This window comes from Neolamprologus multifasciatus, chromosome 15 (assembly GCF_963576455.1).
Source record: "Neolamprologus multifasciatus chromosome 15, fNeoMul1.2, whole genome shotgun sequence".
Classification (NCBI taxonomy): domain Eukaryota; kingdom Metazoa; phylum Chordata; class Actinopteri; order Cichliformes; family Cichlidae; genus Neolamprologus; species Neolamprologus multifasciatus.
The window spans coordinates 37,084,572-37,099,983 of NC_140453.1; the positions used below are offsets into that span (position 1 = coordinate 37,084,572).

At 38.1% G+C, this 15,412-nt stretch overlaps 1 protein-coding gene across 3 annotated transcripts in view; it reads right to left on the reverse strand.

Moving 5' to 3' along the window:
* Positions 1 to 14,962, reverse strand: part of bach2b (BACH transcriptional regulator 2b) — a 94,876-nt gene extending 79,914 nt beyond the window's left edge. The window contains exons 1-2 of one of the 3 annotated variants that reach the window (XM_085134105.1): positions 14,497 to 14,962; positions 1,035 to 1,176 (exon numbers count right to left, since the gene is read on the reverse strand). In XM_085134105.1, coding sequence (XP_084990231.1) covers positions 1,035 to 1,073 — 39 coding nt within the window. In that variant the 5' untranslated portion in view covers positions 1,074 to 1,176; positions 14,497 to 14,962. Of the gene's footprint in view, positions 1 to 1,034; positions 1,267 to 14,496 lie in introns of all 3 variants that reach the window. The other 2 variants (XM_085134104.1, XM_085134107.1) reach the window with 2 other exon arrangements.
* Positions 14,963 to 15,412: the final 450 nt, after the last annotated feature.

The window sequence follows — 15,412 nt, forward strand, 5'->3', positions numbered from 1 at the left end:
GCTATAGAAATATAAGGAAGCAGTACTAAGGATACAGAGTGCACTCATTTTAGCTAGATTTTCATCATCAAATGATTTACAGCAGGAGGTCCAGGCCAGGGAAGCATGTCACTGCTGCCAAAAGTAAAAGTATTCTCAGGGTGTGAAACAGATGCCAGAGCTCCACGTGGTCTGGGCTGAGCCCTCTGACAATCTGTACTATTACTATAGCAGCTTTAATGCCACCATTTACACTAACCAATGACACTCCAAGAACACCTTTGCATTTGATTGAAGATTGTGAAGAAAAACTGGCATAATTGTTCCGTCTTTATGTTCATACGCAAAGCACGTGAGAGCTGCAACATGTCACTTCAGAGTTACCGTTTCCCTTCTAACAAGCATGTATTGAGAGGGAAATTGGACATAAATCAAATTTGCGAGAACAAGGTTAAAGTAGAGGTTTCTTTGACTTATTTTATAACCGGAGTGATCATAACGATCGTTGAAAGACCGACTCCAGCACAGGAGAAAAAGTTGGATTAATTATCACTGATTATTAAATCTTCTACAGCTGCTACTCTACCACCTGCAAAGGAAGTCAGAGAAGGAAGCTGCATTTCCTTTGCAATAGTTTGTTATAAATGGAAATATGAACATTGTAAAGAATTTATTAGATTTGAACCGTGTGGTTTTCTTGTTTGAGAACGTCAAGGCAGTTCGTAAGCCATTCTGAATGGTCTGATATAAAGCAAGGTTTTCGGTTTTTGAGTCCAAAAACTCTGTGTTCAAGGGCTAGACGTATGTTTTTGTTGTGTTTCTTTTTGCTTTTGAGACTCTAAATGATCTATTGAAAATAGGTAGGAAGTAAACATAAACAACTACAAAACAGCTCCGCCTGAAGTTTTGTTTTTGTGTGTATCACTATGACAAATGTTTGCCTCGGCTTCAGCAGCTTAACCACAACAGGAAAAAACAGCCTTCCTGCCAGCAGAAAATCATGTTTTGACATATAAAAACAAAAGGTGAGCGTGTATATTAACAGTTCTACTTACAAAATTGTCCTTCATCTTCTTTGGCTGATTAGTGATCATTTATCCACGAGCAGCAGACGGACACATCTACATCACTATCAGTTAGAAAGGTGCGAGGTCAGAGAGATGATTGGCAGGTTGGTGGAGCGTGGGGAGGGCGTCCCTGCAGCATGAAGACAGACCCTCCTATCATCCACAATTACTCATTTTTTCTTTCTACGCAAACATGTGCTCCATTGTCACGTCACACACACTTCAGATACAAAGATTACAGAAACAGAGACTATTCACAAAATGTTGGACACAGTGGCACATTTACAAGAAAGCTTTTTTTAGAATGTTGCAAAAAAAACCCAGTTTTAATACGAGAAAATTCAAGAGAAGTCAAGAAATCTGTTAATTAAGCACAAGTTTAGTTTTTCAGGATTTATAATAATAAACAATATTTATTGCAAAAATCAAAGTAAAAGAAAGCGTACTCTTACAAATTAAACCACAAACAGGAAAACCTTTAGGTGATGAACAAATGAACTTTTGATTTTTCCTTTCATTACTATTTGGGCAAAGCGCTTAACCCTATAATCCCCTTTGTATCATATTTGATACATGAATTTCTGAGACCTCTATCTCATCAACGTGATAAATACTTGCCATAATTCCAAAATGTTAAGGACAAAACTCTTTTTTTTTTGTCTAAAATTAACATTGTTGTTAACAAAAAGTTGCCAAAAACTTTCAATGTCAATGTCGCCAAAAAAGCGGTACAAAAAAATATAATAAATATATAACAAAAATATATCATACACAACATGATATAGCAAAGATTTTGTGGATTTTGTCATAAGGGTTAATAAACATCTGAATTTTCTGGCTATTTTTTGATGGGTTGGGTCTCACAGGGCAAAGTACACAAACAAATCATATATTTCCATTTTTTTCTGCCTGACTGATGTAAAACCTTGGTTACGTAAACTACATGAAATCCCTATTTTACTAATGTTGTGAAAATAATAGCAGCTCACAGATTTTTTTTAAAAAAGTAAGCAGTTTCCTCAAATATTTAATCATTGTGTCACTTTAATCAAAGTGTACGGATTTTCAGCCTTTGGTTTGGCTATTTAATAATCACTCCAGGTTTTATGTTTGTTCTGCTCTTGCTGTGCTTTCATTTGTGCCAGGAAAAAAAACATCTTTAAGAAGAGTCTTTCAGCTCTTCATTATGCTGCACAAATTCAGTAAAATTGCAAAATTTCACCCCTTTTGCCAACAGGTAGATAATAATCTGCATGACAAATACTGCAAAAATTGGTTCACCCCCATTTCCACAATACATGTTTTACAATGTTTAAAATTTAAAAAAAAAAATTGATTCAGAATTTTCTGTTTTGCTTCACATCATTAAAAACAGTACATGTTTGTTTTTATACTGCAGTGGTTTTATGTCACCAGCACAGCATTTTAATATTGCATCCTTCATTATTTTATCTGGTTTGACTATTAAACATTTCATATTATATCATTTCATTTAACAAACACTAATTCCTATTGCTTTTTAATTTTAATAAAATAATACAACTGTACTGATAGTAAAACTACTCATTAGCTGCAATCACATATAATAGTTCTGAGATCTTCGAATAACGTGCCAAACCCTGGCAAACTGATGGGAAGAAGAGGATTTCTTTGATAATGTCACATTACAAACTAACCAGAGTCACATTGCTGCCATCACACAGCTGCTAAAACCCACTGGTTGTGTTAAATGGTAATGTCCTGGCTGTAAGAGTTAAAGGCACCGTGCCTGTGAAATTTTTCACTTTCACTTTCACATCAATTGAGAAAACCTTTTTTCTTAGCATGGCCAAGTGTGTTTGTCACATAAATATGATAATGATTGTGCACAGAGCAGAGAACGAGAGATTAGCCAGTTTGTTACTATAATCCATCTAAATTGCTAACTGCTGTACAGCCTTTCATTCAGCTGCTCTCACTATCCCACAGTTACTCTGTCCTCTACTTTTGTTTCTCAGACATCTTCTCTGCTTTTCATGGGAAAATCTATGTAACTTTAAAAATGTGCAGCACTGTCTCCATTAGGGCTCCCCTGAGTTTTGCCTCTCACTTAACCTCTGAAAAGCTGGAAAGAAACATCTGCAGAACTGAAAAGCCGCGAGGATCTATATGTCGTTTAATTGATATTATTATTCTCTAGTCATTGTGTAAAATAATGATATTCAATAAAGACAAAGGGACTGAACATCTGACCAGGATTAGTCAGGAGAAGACATAGGAGCACCAAAGAAAATATGTCAATATTAAATTAGACTAAAAATTTAAGTAACACACGAACACGCAGCATTTCACATAAATGTGTGCAACTAGAAGATGGCACAAAGTGTTGACCAACTCAATTAAAAAAGTTTTTAAAAATCATCATTTACATTAATGTAATACAAATGGAAAGAGAACAGCATATACTGTTGATATGCTCAACAAATTAATACTAAAAAATATATAAATTAAAAACTAAAAAATTAAAAAATCCTTATTAACGAACTCATACTGAACTCATATTTTCACGTGTCAGGAGTAAAAAGGAACCTTTGCGCTGCGCAGAAACAGTCATTTGATTCATATTGCTATATATATCGATATTAACTGTAAAAGGAATTACAGTGAAATTTTTTTTACACCAAAAAGCCCTAGGCACGTAGACACTCACACACGTATATCGCACACAATCAAGCTGGTATGGTTGCTTCAAAACTGCATGACTGCAAGAAACCAGTCAAAACAAATTTATGTGACGTCTGACCATCGAAATGAACTCTTTCCAGAAACAGAGGAACATATTCTTATTAAGAATAATATCCATTTTTTTAATCTGTGGGGAAGCATTTAATGGCAGGTATGTGTGTTGTGTTGACATGCTGATGAACTGATGAAGACGATGTTGTGTTGTGACTCAACAGTGGAACAGCTCTGCCTGGCTGACCTTTTGCCATCTGTCCTTAATGACAGAGTCTGGCTGGTGGACTGCAGGCAGGAGCATGTGACTGCTGCAGGTATACAGCTGGTGCCTGCTTACTCACTGTAGACCATGGGGAGACACAAGTGGACAACCACTGAACTGACCGTGAACTCAAATCATACCCACTTCTGGTTTCCCTTGCTGGTTTACAATTAATTTGGGTCATTGAGGCTGAGGCTTGGAGAACAGACTAACCAGAGCTTATACTTGTGTGGAAATTTTTTTATTTGCCATTATTTAACTTTTCTGGATGTCGCATAGACTATTTTTTAGACTTTTTTTTTTTTAACTTTTCAAACACGAGGAACGGCAGACTATCAGATGTCGACATCCGCTTACTTTGAGGTCATTTCCTCTAGTTACCCTGGATTATATTGTGTCACAAGTAGGAAGTGATAATGATTTTTTGCATTGGTTTTTTTAAAATTACAAAATTAGAACAGAACAAAAGAAATTTTAGCATGTTTTCTTATTTTCTCAGACTCCACCAGGTTTGCTTTGCATGATTCATAGTTGTAAATCATCCTTTATCTTACACTGGGCTTTGGTGCAGCCCTGCAGTTCATCCCCAGTCTAAAACAAATTATTTTACCACCTCTGATATTAATGTAATTAACCTTTCAAGCCAAAGAAATTTGGGTTGAAACGTTCTTCAGACTAGCTTGTAGAGACTCATAAAGAGAAAGTCAGAACAGCAGGTGGGTGGGGCTGCTGCGCCTGAGATGATTCATTTTTGGGATGTCGGTGCTCTATGACATCACACGTGTTAAAAACTTGGTAAAGAATATTGAAAACTGAGTTTTTGACTTATTTACCATATTTTTAAACGTTGGCCTTTTAAAATGAACAATCAGTATTATAACAGAATGTATATGACAATACACTAGGAAAGCAACAAGAAGTTTACTATCCAGTTTAACCTAAATCAAACCTAACCTTACTAACATCATAAGTTTGTATGTGTTGTAGCCTTGCTGCCCTGTGAAATGAACACATCTCTAAAATGAACCCATAACAAAAACATTTAATCTTTCTGGTTATCGGAAAAAGGTAAAAATCAACACATTTCGACTTGTAAAGCTACGAGTAACTCAAAGCTGTCAGACAAATACTATATTGTAAAAAAAAAGAGAGAGAGAGAGTGAGAGAAATATTAGTCTGCATAATACATAAAAATGAAAAACTACCTACATCTTCTACTTGTTGTTGTTATTACTGTAATTTCTAGCTCTCTTCCATGGTGTGTCTTTTGTCCTGTCTTCCTTCCCTTGACCCCAAACGGCTGCGGCAGATGGCTACCCTTTCCTGAACCTGGTTCTGTTCTGAGGGAATTTCCTGTTAAATGGGAATTCTTCCTTCTCACTCTCGCCAAGCACTTGCTCATAGGGGGTCATCTGATTGTTGGTGCATCTCTGTATTACTGTAGGGTCTTTACAATATAAAGTGCCTTGAGGTGACTTTTGTTGGATTTTGTGCTATAAATATAAATAAATAAACTGGAGTAAAAGAACTCAATTACTTTATTATTAGTGGAAGCAGTGTCCATAGGGTGAACATCACGTTTTCAGTTTCATCGTGTCAATTTTCAGGTTTCTCTCGCTGTATAACTTCATCTTTCCCTTTTTTCGCCTCCTTTTTATGATTAGAAAAAAGTCAGCCATGCCTGCTGTTAGCTGGAGAAAAAAAAGGCCAAGAGCAGCAAATTGTGCTGATCTTGTTGTAACCTCATGGTTTTTACAGTGCTGCGCAGGGGCTTGATGCAGGAAGTGGGCACATTACTGCACTTCCACGCCCACAGCAGCCCCATTCCCTCCCTCCATTACACCAACCCCCCTCCTAACCACCTGTGCTGGTCTCACAGGATGAACCCCCCCCCCCCCTCACCCCTAAAGCCTTCTTTCCTCCGCAACACAAACTCCTTTACAGCTGCACGTCTTTGCCAAACCACATACTGAATGTGCTCTGTTGTTTTACACTCCACTGCTTCAACAACATCAATGAAGATTTGGTTTACTGTAAACTGTCTCCAAGTGCAAGCGAGCATTCGTTAAAAGATTGGGCTCCTCCCAAACTCATCTTCTTCTAGAATTTTCCATACAGACGTCTGCTTCAAAGATACCCATGTTCATCAACAATATTTTTTGTACAAAAGAAATTAATAATAATTGTTTACATATACGGCAATTAATAAGGAAATCTGTGATGCTAATTAATCAGTTACCAGCTGTTAATCTTCTCTGTATGTGACATAAACCAAATACAAATAATTCGGTGGTTGGAATATATACTCATAACTTGCTGGCAACAGTTTTCAGTTACATTAAATTGCAGTGCTGATGATTTCCTCTTAAATTTACATCCATCCATTCACTTCCACTTATCCTTTTCAGGGTCGCGGGGGGCACTGAAGCCTCTTCTAATTACATTGTCATATAATTCAGTTCACTTTTATTCATACAGGACCAAATCACAAAAACAGTTGCCTTGAGTCGCTTTATATTGTAAGGTCAAGACCACTATAATAAAGTATTAGACTAATGCACACAGAATCCTTAAACTATACATAATCATTTAACCATATATCCATTATATTGGCAGAAATCTTCAACGATATTTTCTGTGTTGTTACATCGTTGCATTTAGGTGAAATGACAGTTATTTTACATTGTGCTTTGTGCCAAATTAATATTATTGTTGTTCTTTTTCGTTAAGATATATATTAATTATTGAACTGAATTGAACTATATTGCCAACACGGGAATCATTTACATGCTTGAATACAGCCTAAGGTCCTATTAGTTGGTTTATCATTGTTATGTTAATAACATGTTAATATTGCAGTCCTGAGTATTTATCAGGAACTAGTTTAATGTTACACCAATAACTGGGCAGAAGGAAGAAGCCAGTGTTGCAGCAGCACTGGCGAGCTTTTCAATGTGTAACCTGTGATGTCAGCGTGTGGAATAAAAGGGTGCTACACAGAACTAAATGACCTCAGGCTTCAGAGAAAAAAGCACACAGCAGCGTTCTTCTTCTAACGCGAGAGCACGAATAACCAGCCAAAACCAACACGTCTCATTGAGACATCCTTATATTTCTAACCACAAATGTTTGTGGTCAACAGCCAATATCAGATTCAGGAGTTTAGAAGAACCTTTATAGCTGGAAAAAGAATGAGTTAACTCTCATTGTGCAGACTGATTCTTTTCTACTATACCTAAAAGCAAAGCAAGGTCATTTTACTGGATTAATAAAATAAGTATAATTAATTATAATTAACTAGTTTTTTTTTGTTAGCCCCTATGCTAACTATTTAGCAGTTCAGCTCAATATCTTAATTTGGTGGAATATTTACTGATGATAAATTTCATAGTTTCAGGCTTAATTAAGTGAGCCTTTGTAAGATTTAAAGCTTTCCTTTCCCTGATATATTTATAATGAAGCTCCCATTTGACATGTTTTCATTGTGTGAATCATTAATATCTGTTGAAAAAGTATATTTTTATGAATTTACAAGACATAATAATTAGTAAGAAATGTTAAGAAAAGTTTATTTGGTTGATTCTGTACTTATAGAGCCATTCTGGATCTTTACTCCACATCGTAAATAAATTATGGACCTTTTGTGGTTTAAAAACGTAATTTTAAAGCTTATTGCCAAATCGAAAAACAAAATCCGTATGCTAATAAATATCAGGGGAACAAAACAGAAATATAGGCTGGGACAGCGAAAGTGTAATCATCAGATCTGCCATGAAGAACATCCTGATGAGTCAAAAGGAAACAGCAAAGACAACGTATATATATACTGAATATATACACTTCATATGTGACTCAGCAGCTCCAGAGAGCAACCAGAAGACTACTTCTGTGCTTCAGTGTTCCCCGGTAGGACTACGAGGGGGCCTAACCCCAGAGAAATTCTCTGTCTACGCTGCCTCATTTTCACCACAAAGTGCTCTAATGTGATATGGTATGCATAGCATTTCTATGGTGGCAGCAGGGGGATGGGCTCTGGGGACCACACAGACAACAGTGCTTACTAAGAATAACCCAAGCAATGCTGAGAAAATCCAGCATTCTTATATGGAGGAGCTGTCCAAGCTGGACGCATCGATATAGGCTCTGTTATCGTCACCGTGGTGAATAACCAGACGCTGCAAAAGCACTGGATGAGGCTCTCTAGCCGCCATTTTGCCAGTTGGCCCAGGGGAAGAAACACTGTAGCGCACATGTCATTCACATTTAGTGATGCTTGGAAAAAATAAAACAAAGACCACACACAAGTCAGTGGAACTGAAAAACAGCGTGCAAAAGCTTCATCAAAGAGCTTGTTTAAATGTGGAGGCGTGTGTTTCACATGTGCGTAAATGAGAATGCATCAACTGTAACACATAGCTATTTTTATCAAACTATAGGCGCACTCGTAAGTGAAGTCTCTACATGAGAGCAACAAAATGAGACTTCTGTTCCACAAGAAAAGGAAAAAATTCATATTATTTAATAAAATCTACAAAGAAAATTTGAGAATTGCAATTAAATATAAAAGGAAAAAGCTGAAAGAAACCTGCAACTAAAATGTCTGTCCCCCCCCCCCCCCCCCCCCCAGAATTTGCTACACATCCTTGTGGTTTTGAATGGTTTTATGAAACTATTTGATATTTGAAACAACTACTAAATTATTTTAGCAATCAAGATGTGAATGAAGCTAAGTTTATGTAAGTGTTACGTCCCTCTGCAACCCGTATTCTCTTAAGGTTGCCTGGGCTTCACTGCTAATTAACCATATTTGGTAAGGTGTGGATAAAGGCAAGACTGAGGGTCACTCTACAGAGACACACACCAGTTTTGTCTTTTTGGGGTACCAGTTGTTTTAGCTAAGTTATGATGTCATTTAGAATAAAACTACACTTCTTGAAACTCTAATGTCAGTTTCTTGTTGCTTCTGAGCTGAGTCGTAATGCAAATGGGCGTCTGGGGCGTAACTGTAAATTTTGTCTCATATTCTCAATTTATGTTTAAACTTGTGACAGATAATGGAACACATGTACGTGAGAGAGCTGAAAAAGTCAAACTGTGACAAGAAAATAAGATTTAACAATTTCCAATTTACAGTTTTACAAAACTCTTTAACTGATCAATGGTGAAATCAGACTTTTAAGAAAAGGTTAATGGGTTTAAATCTAGGCTTTTTATTTTATTTTTTTCTCAGATTGGTTTCTGAGATTTAAGATTTCCAGAATTAGGTTAACGTGAAAATTAAACTTTAAATATGATTATAATTTGAACTCATGCCACTTTAATCAGTTCTTACAAATGCAGATAACACATGCAGTACTAGTCAAATGTCTGAAGACTCATTCATTGATATGAATGCATGACTGTGTCCAAACTTCTGACTGGTACTGTTTAACGGATGAATTATAAATGTACTTGGACTTCTCTGTTGGGAAATGTCTTTTAACAGAAATCAGAAAACTTTACTATATTACAACCATTTTACTACACTGAGGCTAAGTTTCCTCCCTTGTTCAGAGCACTTCAAGGTTTTCTCTAAAGCAGCTTTCAGCCTCATTCTGATGAGTCAACTGTGCCAACAGTAACAGTGCTGCACTAATCTAATATAAACAGGTTATGCTAAATGATTTCTTTTTGTTTACTGAATGCCACTTTACATTCTTCTAAACACCAAACCTCCCTCCTTTCCCTTCACTGAATTGAGTTTTCATTGAGAGCTCAGAAGGTGAAGTCCTCCACTCAGGGAAGAGGTCATCAAATAGGTGGGTCATTTACATGTCTCCAGCGTTTCTAACAGGCACACAAAGGCACAAACACAAACCAAAACAATCAGAAATTTGACTGTGGTGGTTTGGTTTTGCTAGCTTCTTGGCAAGAGTCAAACACACACAGACAGGCTCTGACTCTGCAGCCGCAGACTGATGGCAGCTGGGGCTGGGTGTATAATGCAATCTGATTTCACACAAGCGATGAGAACACCAGTGCACATCGCTGCTGAGAAAAGTGGGAAAAGAGAAGAAGAATGAGCAGCCATGACATGACACAGGGAAAGAAGGGATCACAACGGGGAGAAAAGGAGAAGGAAAACAATAGCTTTTGCTGTAATGTACAGAATCTGAGATTTCTCCAAGCAGTGCTACTCCAGCTATGCCATCACTGGCAGATGCCCAATCACCTGCCTTTGAGAGTGCAATTGCAACATCTTTTTTTTTTCCTAGCCAAGGCAGTGACTTGGGATATTCAACTGAGCTGATCAGGGGTACTCAGATACCCTTAGTGATGCAAAGAAGCCTTTAAAGATGCAAAGAGAGGAGAGATGGGACCTGCTGCATACACTATCTGCTTTTTTCTTCACATAAATCAGAAATAATCGACCTTAAAAGGCTGCTGATATTGTGAATTTGATCACTTCATGTTGTCCTACTCCAGCTGAAATTTCATGAATCAATAACCCACCAGTACCTGGTTCATTTGGAACACAAGCACCTTCTCCAGTCATTTATTTCCAGTCATTTTTTAATTAGCTGAATAGCAGGATGATTACATGTGGCTCAGCAGAAACAATGAGGAGCTAGCCCTGGATGTTTTAGTCTTCAGGATCCCTTCATGGTCACATGACAGGAACTTGTTGTTATTCAGAATTTTAGCTGTCGAAGACAATCCTGAGGGACTCAAGCAGATCCCCAGAACAGCATTGTTCACAGTGAGATGTTCTGATATAATACCAGTGAGATGGTCCTATGTGTTTTTAAACGGATTTCAGAAGGGCCTTCTTCATTCTTCATTTGGATGCACATAGAGATAAAAAAAAAAAAGAAAGAAAGTATTTAAAAGTCCAAAATAAATCTGGAAGCTTTAAGCAAAGCACAAAAATTCAAAAATCTAGCCATTTGGGGGTTATGGCAAACTAATTCAACTATTCAATTAAACATTTACAATGGTTTAACATCATGATACCAATGTCCTTCTGTTTGCTTTGTATTTGTTTTTGTTATTATTTATTTCCTATTTCCTATTTAGTGCCATGGAAAGGAAGGGATCTTAATATTTAAATAAACTATTTACCCTTTGACATCTGAATATTCCTAATCCTAACCCCAAAGCGCCTGCCATTGTAGTGAGCTGACTGTCCATAGGTAATATGCAGAGCTTTTACTAACCCACATCTACACACTGTACTGTAGTTGTGCACTGTCAGTAGTGGGAAATACCTGGAACACAACTTTTCAGTAAGTCCGAAATCTACCTACATGTCATGTAGCATTATCAACATCAGGCTGTATGCTGTTGACTTTTTAAAGAGGCTGTACACAAGTGTGTCTCCTTTTTTGGGCTCAAACACAGAATTAGGTTTAGGTTTAGGTATCATCAGTGATGTCATTGTCCTCACAATGTTCTTTCAGCTCTTAATCACACTCTCTGAACAATTAAGAAGTACTGCATTGTGATGACATCTAACCACTATTTATTCTACAGACTCTTTTCAGTCCTTTTGGATTGAATACAAAATTTGATGGAAACAAGGAATACAATAAAACAAGTAACTTTTGATCATAAATTACATCTCATCACATTACAGAAAACATATTACTGAACATATGACTAGTTTGTACTTTTTGTTCCTATTACAGATGTATTATATCATATAATAGCAACCCTGAATAAACAGAAGAAGATGGATGGATTTTATATATTACTTGCACAGTAAAATAGGTAGAAACGAGGCTTGCGGTTACAAGCTACAGCCTGTGCACTGGTTTGACTTTCAAGCTGCAGGTTTTTGGGGTAATTAAGGAGGCAGAAGAGAGAGGGAAATTCAAAATGTGATGCAATAACTGTGCAACAATTCAATATTCCTGTTTTACTGTTGTCTGTGGGAATTACAGTGTGACAAGACAATTCAAATTTTGTGTATTGATGCTGCCAAAGTTAGAAGAGAGTTTAATAAAGAAACAAACAAGATATGGTAGTTTTTCATTGCACTCATTATTGTTGGGTTTTGTAAGGTTGCAGATAATTGATAAGCATTATTGTAATCTTCCAGGTCTATTGTGACTGTACTACTGCTCTGATCTGTTACGGACACCTAGTGTAAGTATATTTGTATATATTGCAAATAAATTGATGCTTATGCAGTGCAACTTATTAGCTGTGGTAAAACTCGTCTGGGCAGTTACCATGAATCATTACTTAAATGTAAGTTGTTTTTTGGGACATAAAAACTACAAATATAGAATCACAAGCTGAATATAATTAATAATAATAATAATAATAATAATAATAATAATAATAATAATAATATTGGCTTTAAAACTTTGCAAACACTGCCCCATCATAAGGTTTTAAAAAGCTATTTCACCATCTCTGCTGTTGTGAAATTTTCCTCAAGGATCTTGAATTCTTTGGTTCTTATAAAGTCTCTAGTGTTTTCTGAATGCAGAGTCACTGGTTTACACATATCATTCCACATGGTAAGAACACGAGACTAAACGTTGGTCAGAGAACAGACCAGCGGGAACTGAAAATCTTCTTGCTGTTAATGATTGTTGAGTGATGTAATAAAGAGATTTCTCATTGGTGATCTATTAAACTGATCGTGCTTACAATAAAATGTGACACGCAATTATGAAAGTATTATTTTTATGCGATTCGCGTGTCTTGTTTATACTAATGAGCAAAGAAACCAAAGCTTGACGTAAGCTGACAAAGTCACTGTGAGGTTTACAGTATGGACTCCACCCCCTCCCCTCCTCACAGTACACAGAGGACTGCCATGCCTGGGAAAAGAAAGGCAGGGGGCTACTGTAGAGAACAAAGGGTTCCGTGCGTAAAACTGCGCATGAGTGCCACTGCCGTGCACGCGTCGCCAAAGCAGCGCGTTGTCTGTGAAAATGTGAGTTCACGTCAGCTGCCTTTACACCACCAGTGAGATCCTATTAGCTCCTATTACCCATGCACCTGCTCTCGGCACAGCTTAAACCCATCCCTGTGGCGGCTGCGTGGAGTCAAGGCGTTTCGAGTGTTTCAAAAGAATGCGCGACGCATCATGACAAAGGTTCTTGATCATGATGATGCTGCGATCGTTCCGCCGTTTGCTTTGCATCAGCACTATCAGACAAAGGGGATGGTATGCTTCCTCGAAATGCTGCATCACCGCATTTATAGCAGCATCACTCCGCTCGCTTATGATTCCAGGCCCCTCCGCTGCCGAGGCAAACACATGGCCATCAAACAATAGTCATGACGAAACAAACACTATTAAGAAAAAGCCCTGCCTGCCTGCACACTCTGCACAGGCTGCCTGCCATGACGAGTCTTTCCCTCTGTCTCTTTAACGACAGAGGGAAACAATGCAAACGCGAGTGCCTGCAGCCGCCGATATGAAGCCAACTAATCTTACTGTAAACACAAACGAAGCACATTCTCATAAATCTTTTAAAGGTCGTAATGCATGGCAGCACGTGACACTACACTGTTTATATATATATTATCCACGATCACATTTTTTTAAAGAGTCACCTTAAAAATGCCCCTTTTTATCGACTGAGGTGCATCTCAGCACATTACTGACTCAAGATTGACTAAGACGCGATTGCAGCATCTCCTCACATGACAATGCAGCTCCGCGCACAAGGGTGCAGTTTGATTTAAAAATGCCTATTTTATATTCTCGAATATGATGGCAGACTAAGAAATATATATATAATAATGAAATGTGGGTTTAACGTCAAACGAGGGATTGACTGTTATAATGTGGATTAATAATAAGGTGTGCTTGTTTTTATTTATATAGCGCCAAATCACAACGCCCAATGGACTTTATATTTTAAGGTAAAGACCTACAGTAATACAATGATTTCACACAGAGTGAAATAAACTGGAATAGCGGTAGTAACAGTTCTAATGAGCTCCACATGAACTAGATGCACACGTATTGAACGAGGAAGGTGTTTAATGACTCTGCATGTGGCAGCTCATCCTGACAGATCACCACCGACTACTTTACCATATTGGATAAAAAAACAAACAAACAAAAAAAAAAAAACAACAGTACAGAGGAGCACACAGAGAGGGGTGACTCAAATCATAACAGGATGCGGTACAGAGTTGTGTTTCACTCCTGAACCCGCGTTCACACCCCATCACATTACAGGCTTCAATATTCGTACCACGCGCCAGGCTTTCAAGATTCATGCGTGCGGTTCTGCTTTTTCCCCCTATAAAGTCGATTTTTTTATGCATCTCAGCAGGGGGCTCTGTTGGTAGTAGCCCACTACCACTGCGTCACTTATGCAAGTTTGCGTCTCGGTTATGAGAGCATCAACAATAGACCGAGATTGAAAGCTAACAAAAAGAACAGCTAGAGAGCGAGAAAAGGAGAGAGAGAGAGCGAGAGAGCGGTCAGAGAGGAAAAAGACGTGCACGCCAGCTCACCTTTTCCGTCCTATTCTGCTCGTACTCCAGCCCTTTTGTCCGTTTCCCACAAGTTCTTTCACATGATGACTCGGTTTGCCGTTTCCTCAAACCCTCCTGATTGCAGATGGATGACTTCTCTCGCTGCCGCAACTCGGTTCTTTGTCACTTACAAGAATGTTTATTTAAAACACACAGACAGACACACACGCTACAGTGTCTGTGATTTTACGATTTGTTGTGTACGTGTGCGCGCGCGCGTGTGTGCGTGTTGATCCTGCACGGCGTGCCGCTCCTTCTCTGCTGTTTGTTACACTCGACTGGAACGCCTACTCTCAGTCGCTACATTGTTGACATTCGCCCGCTGACGTCACTCATCCTCTCATTCACAACATCGTTAGTGCGACGCGGCGTTGCGTTGAAGCCGGCGGGAAGCGGGTGCGTAGTCCTTCGAAAGTGCGCAACGGAGCTTAGAGAATCGCACTATTCTGACTTTCTAGCTCAAATCCCTCCCCCTCGGCTTTCTGGACTCCCCCCCTCCCTCCCTTGCACACCATGCTTTCTCCTGGTCCTCCCTCCCCCCTCTCTTGAATGCAGCGGGAAAATTACGATTAATGATGACACAAGGCATTTTTTTCGCATGTGAGAACAATTAAAGGGGATGTTTAGCTGACTTATTTTCCGATCACATTAAAAGCCTGATAAGGGAACACTGAAATCTATCTATCTTCTTTTCAAGTGTGGGAACTATTTTCTTTAATGTTTTTATTATTCACACGCTCCTCTACCATTTCTATTTATTAATGTGTTTTACTGAACTCATTACCTGACACACATTTGCAAAAAGAATAATTAATAGTTTCAGCTCCCAACTTCCACGTAATTAACAACACAAACGTCAGTGTATCAGCATGAAAATATACTTAAAAGTACCCAA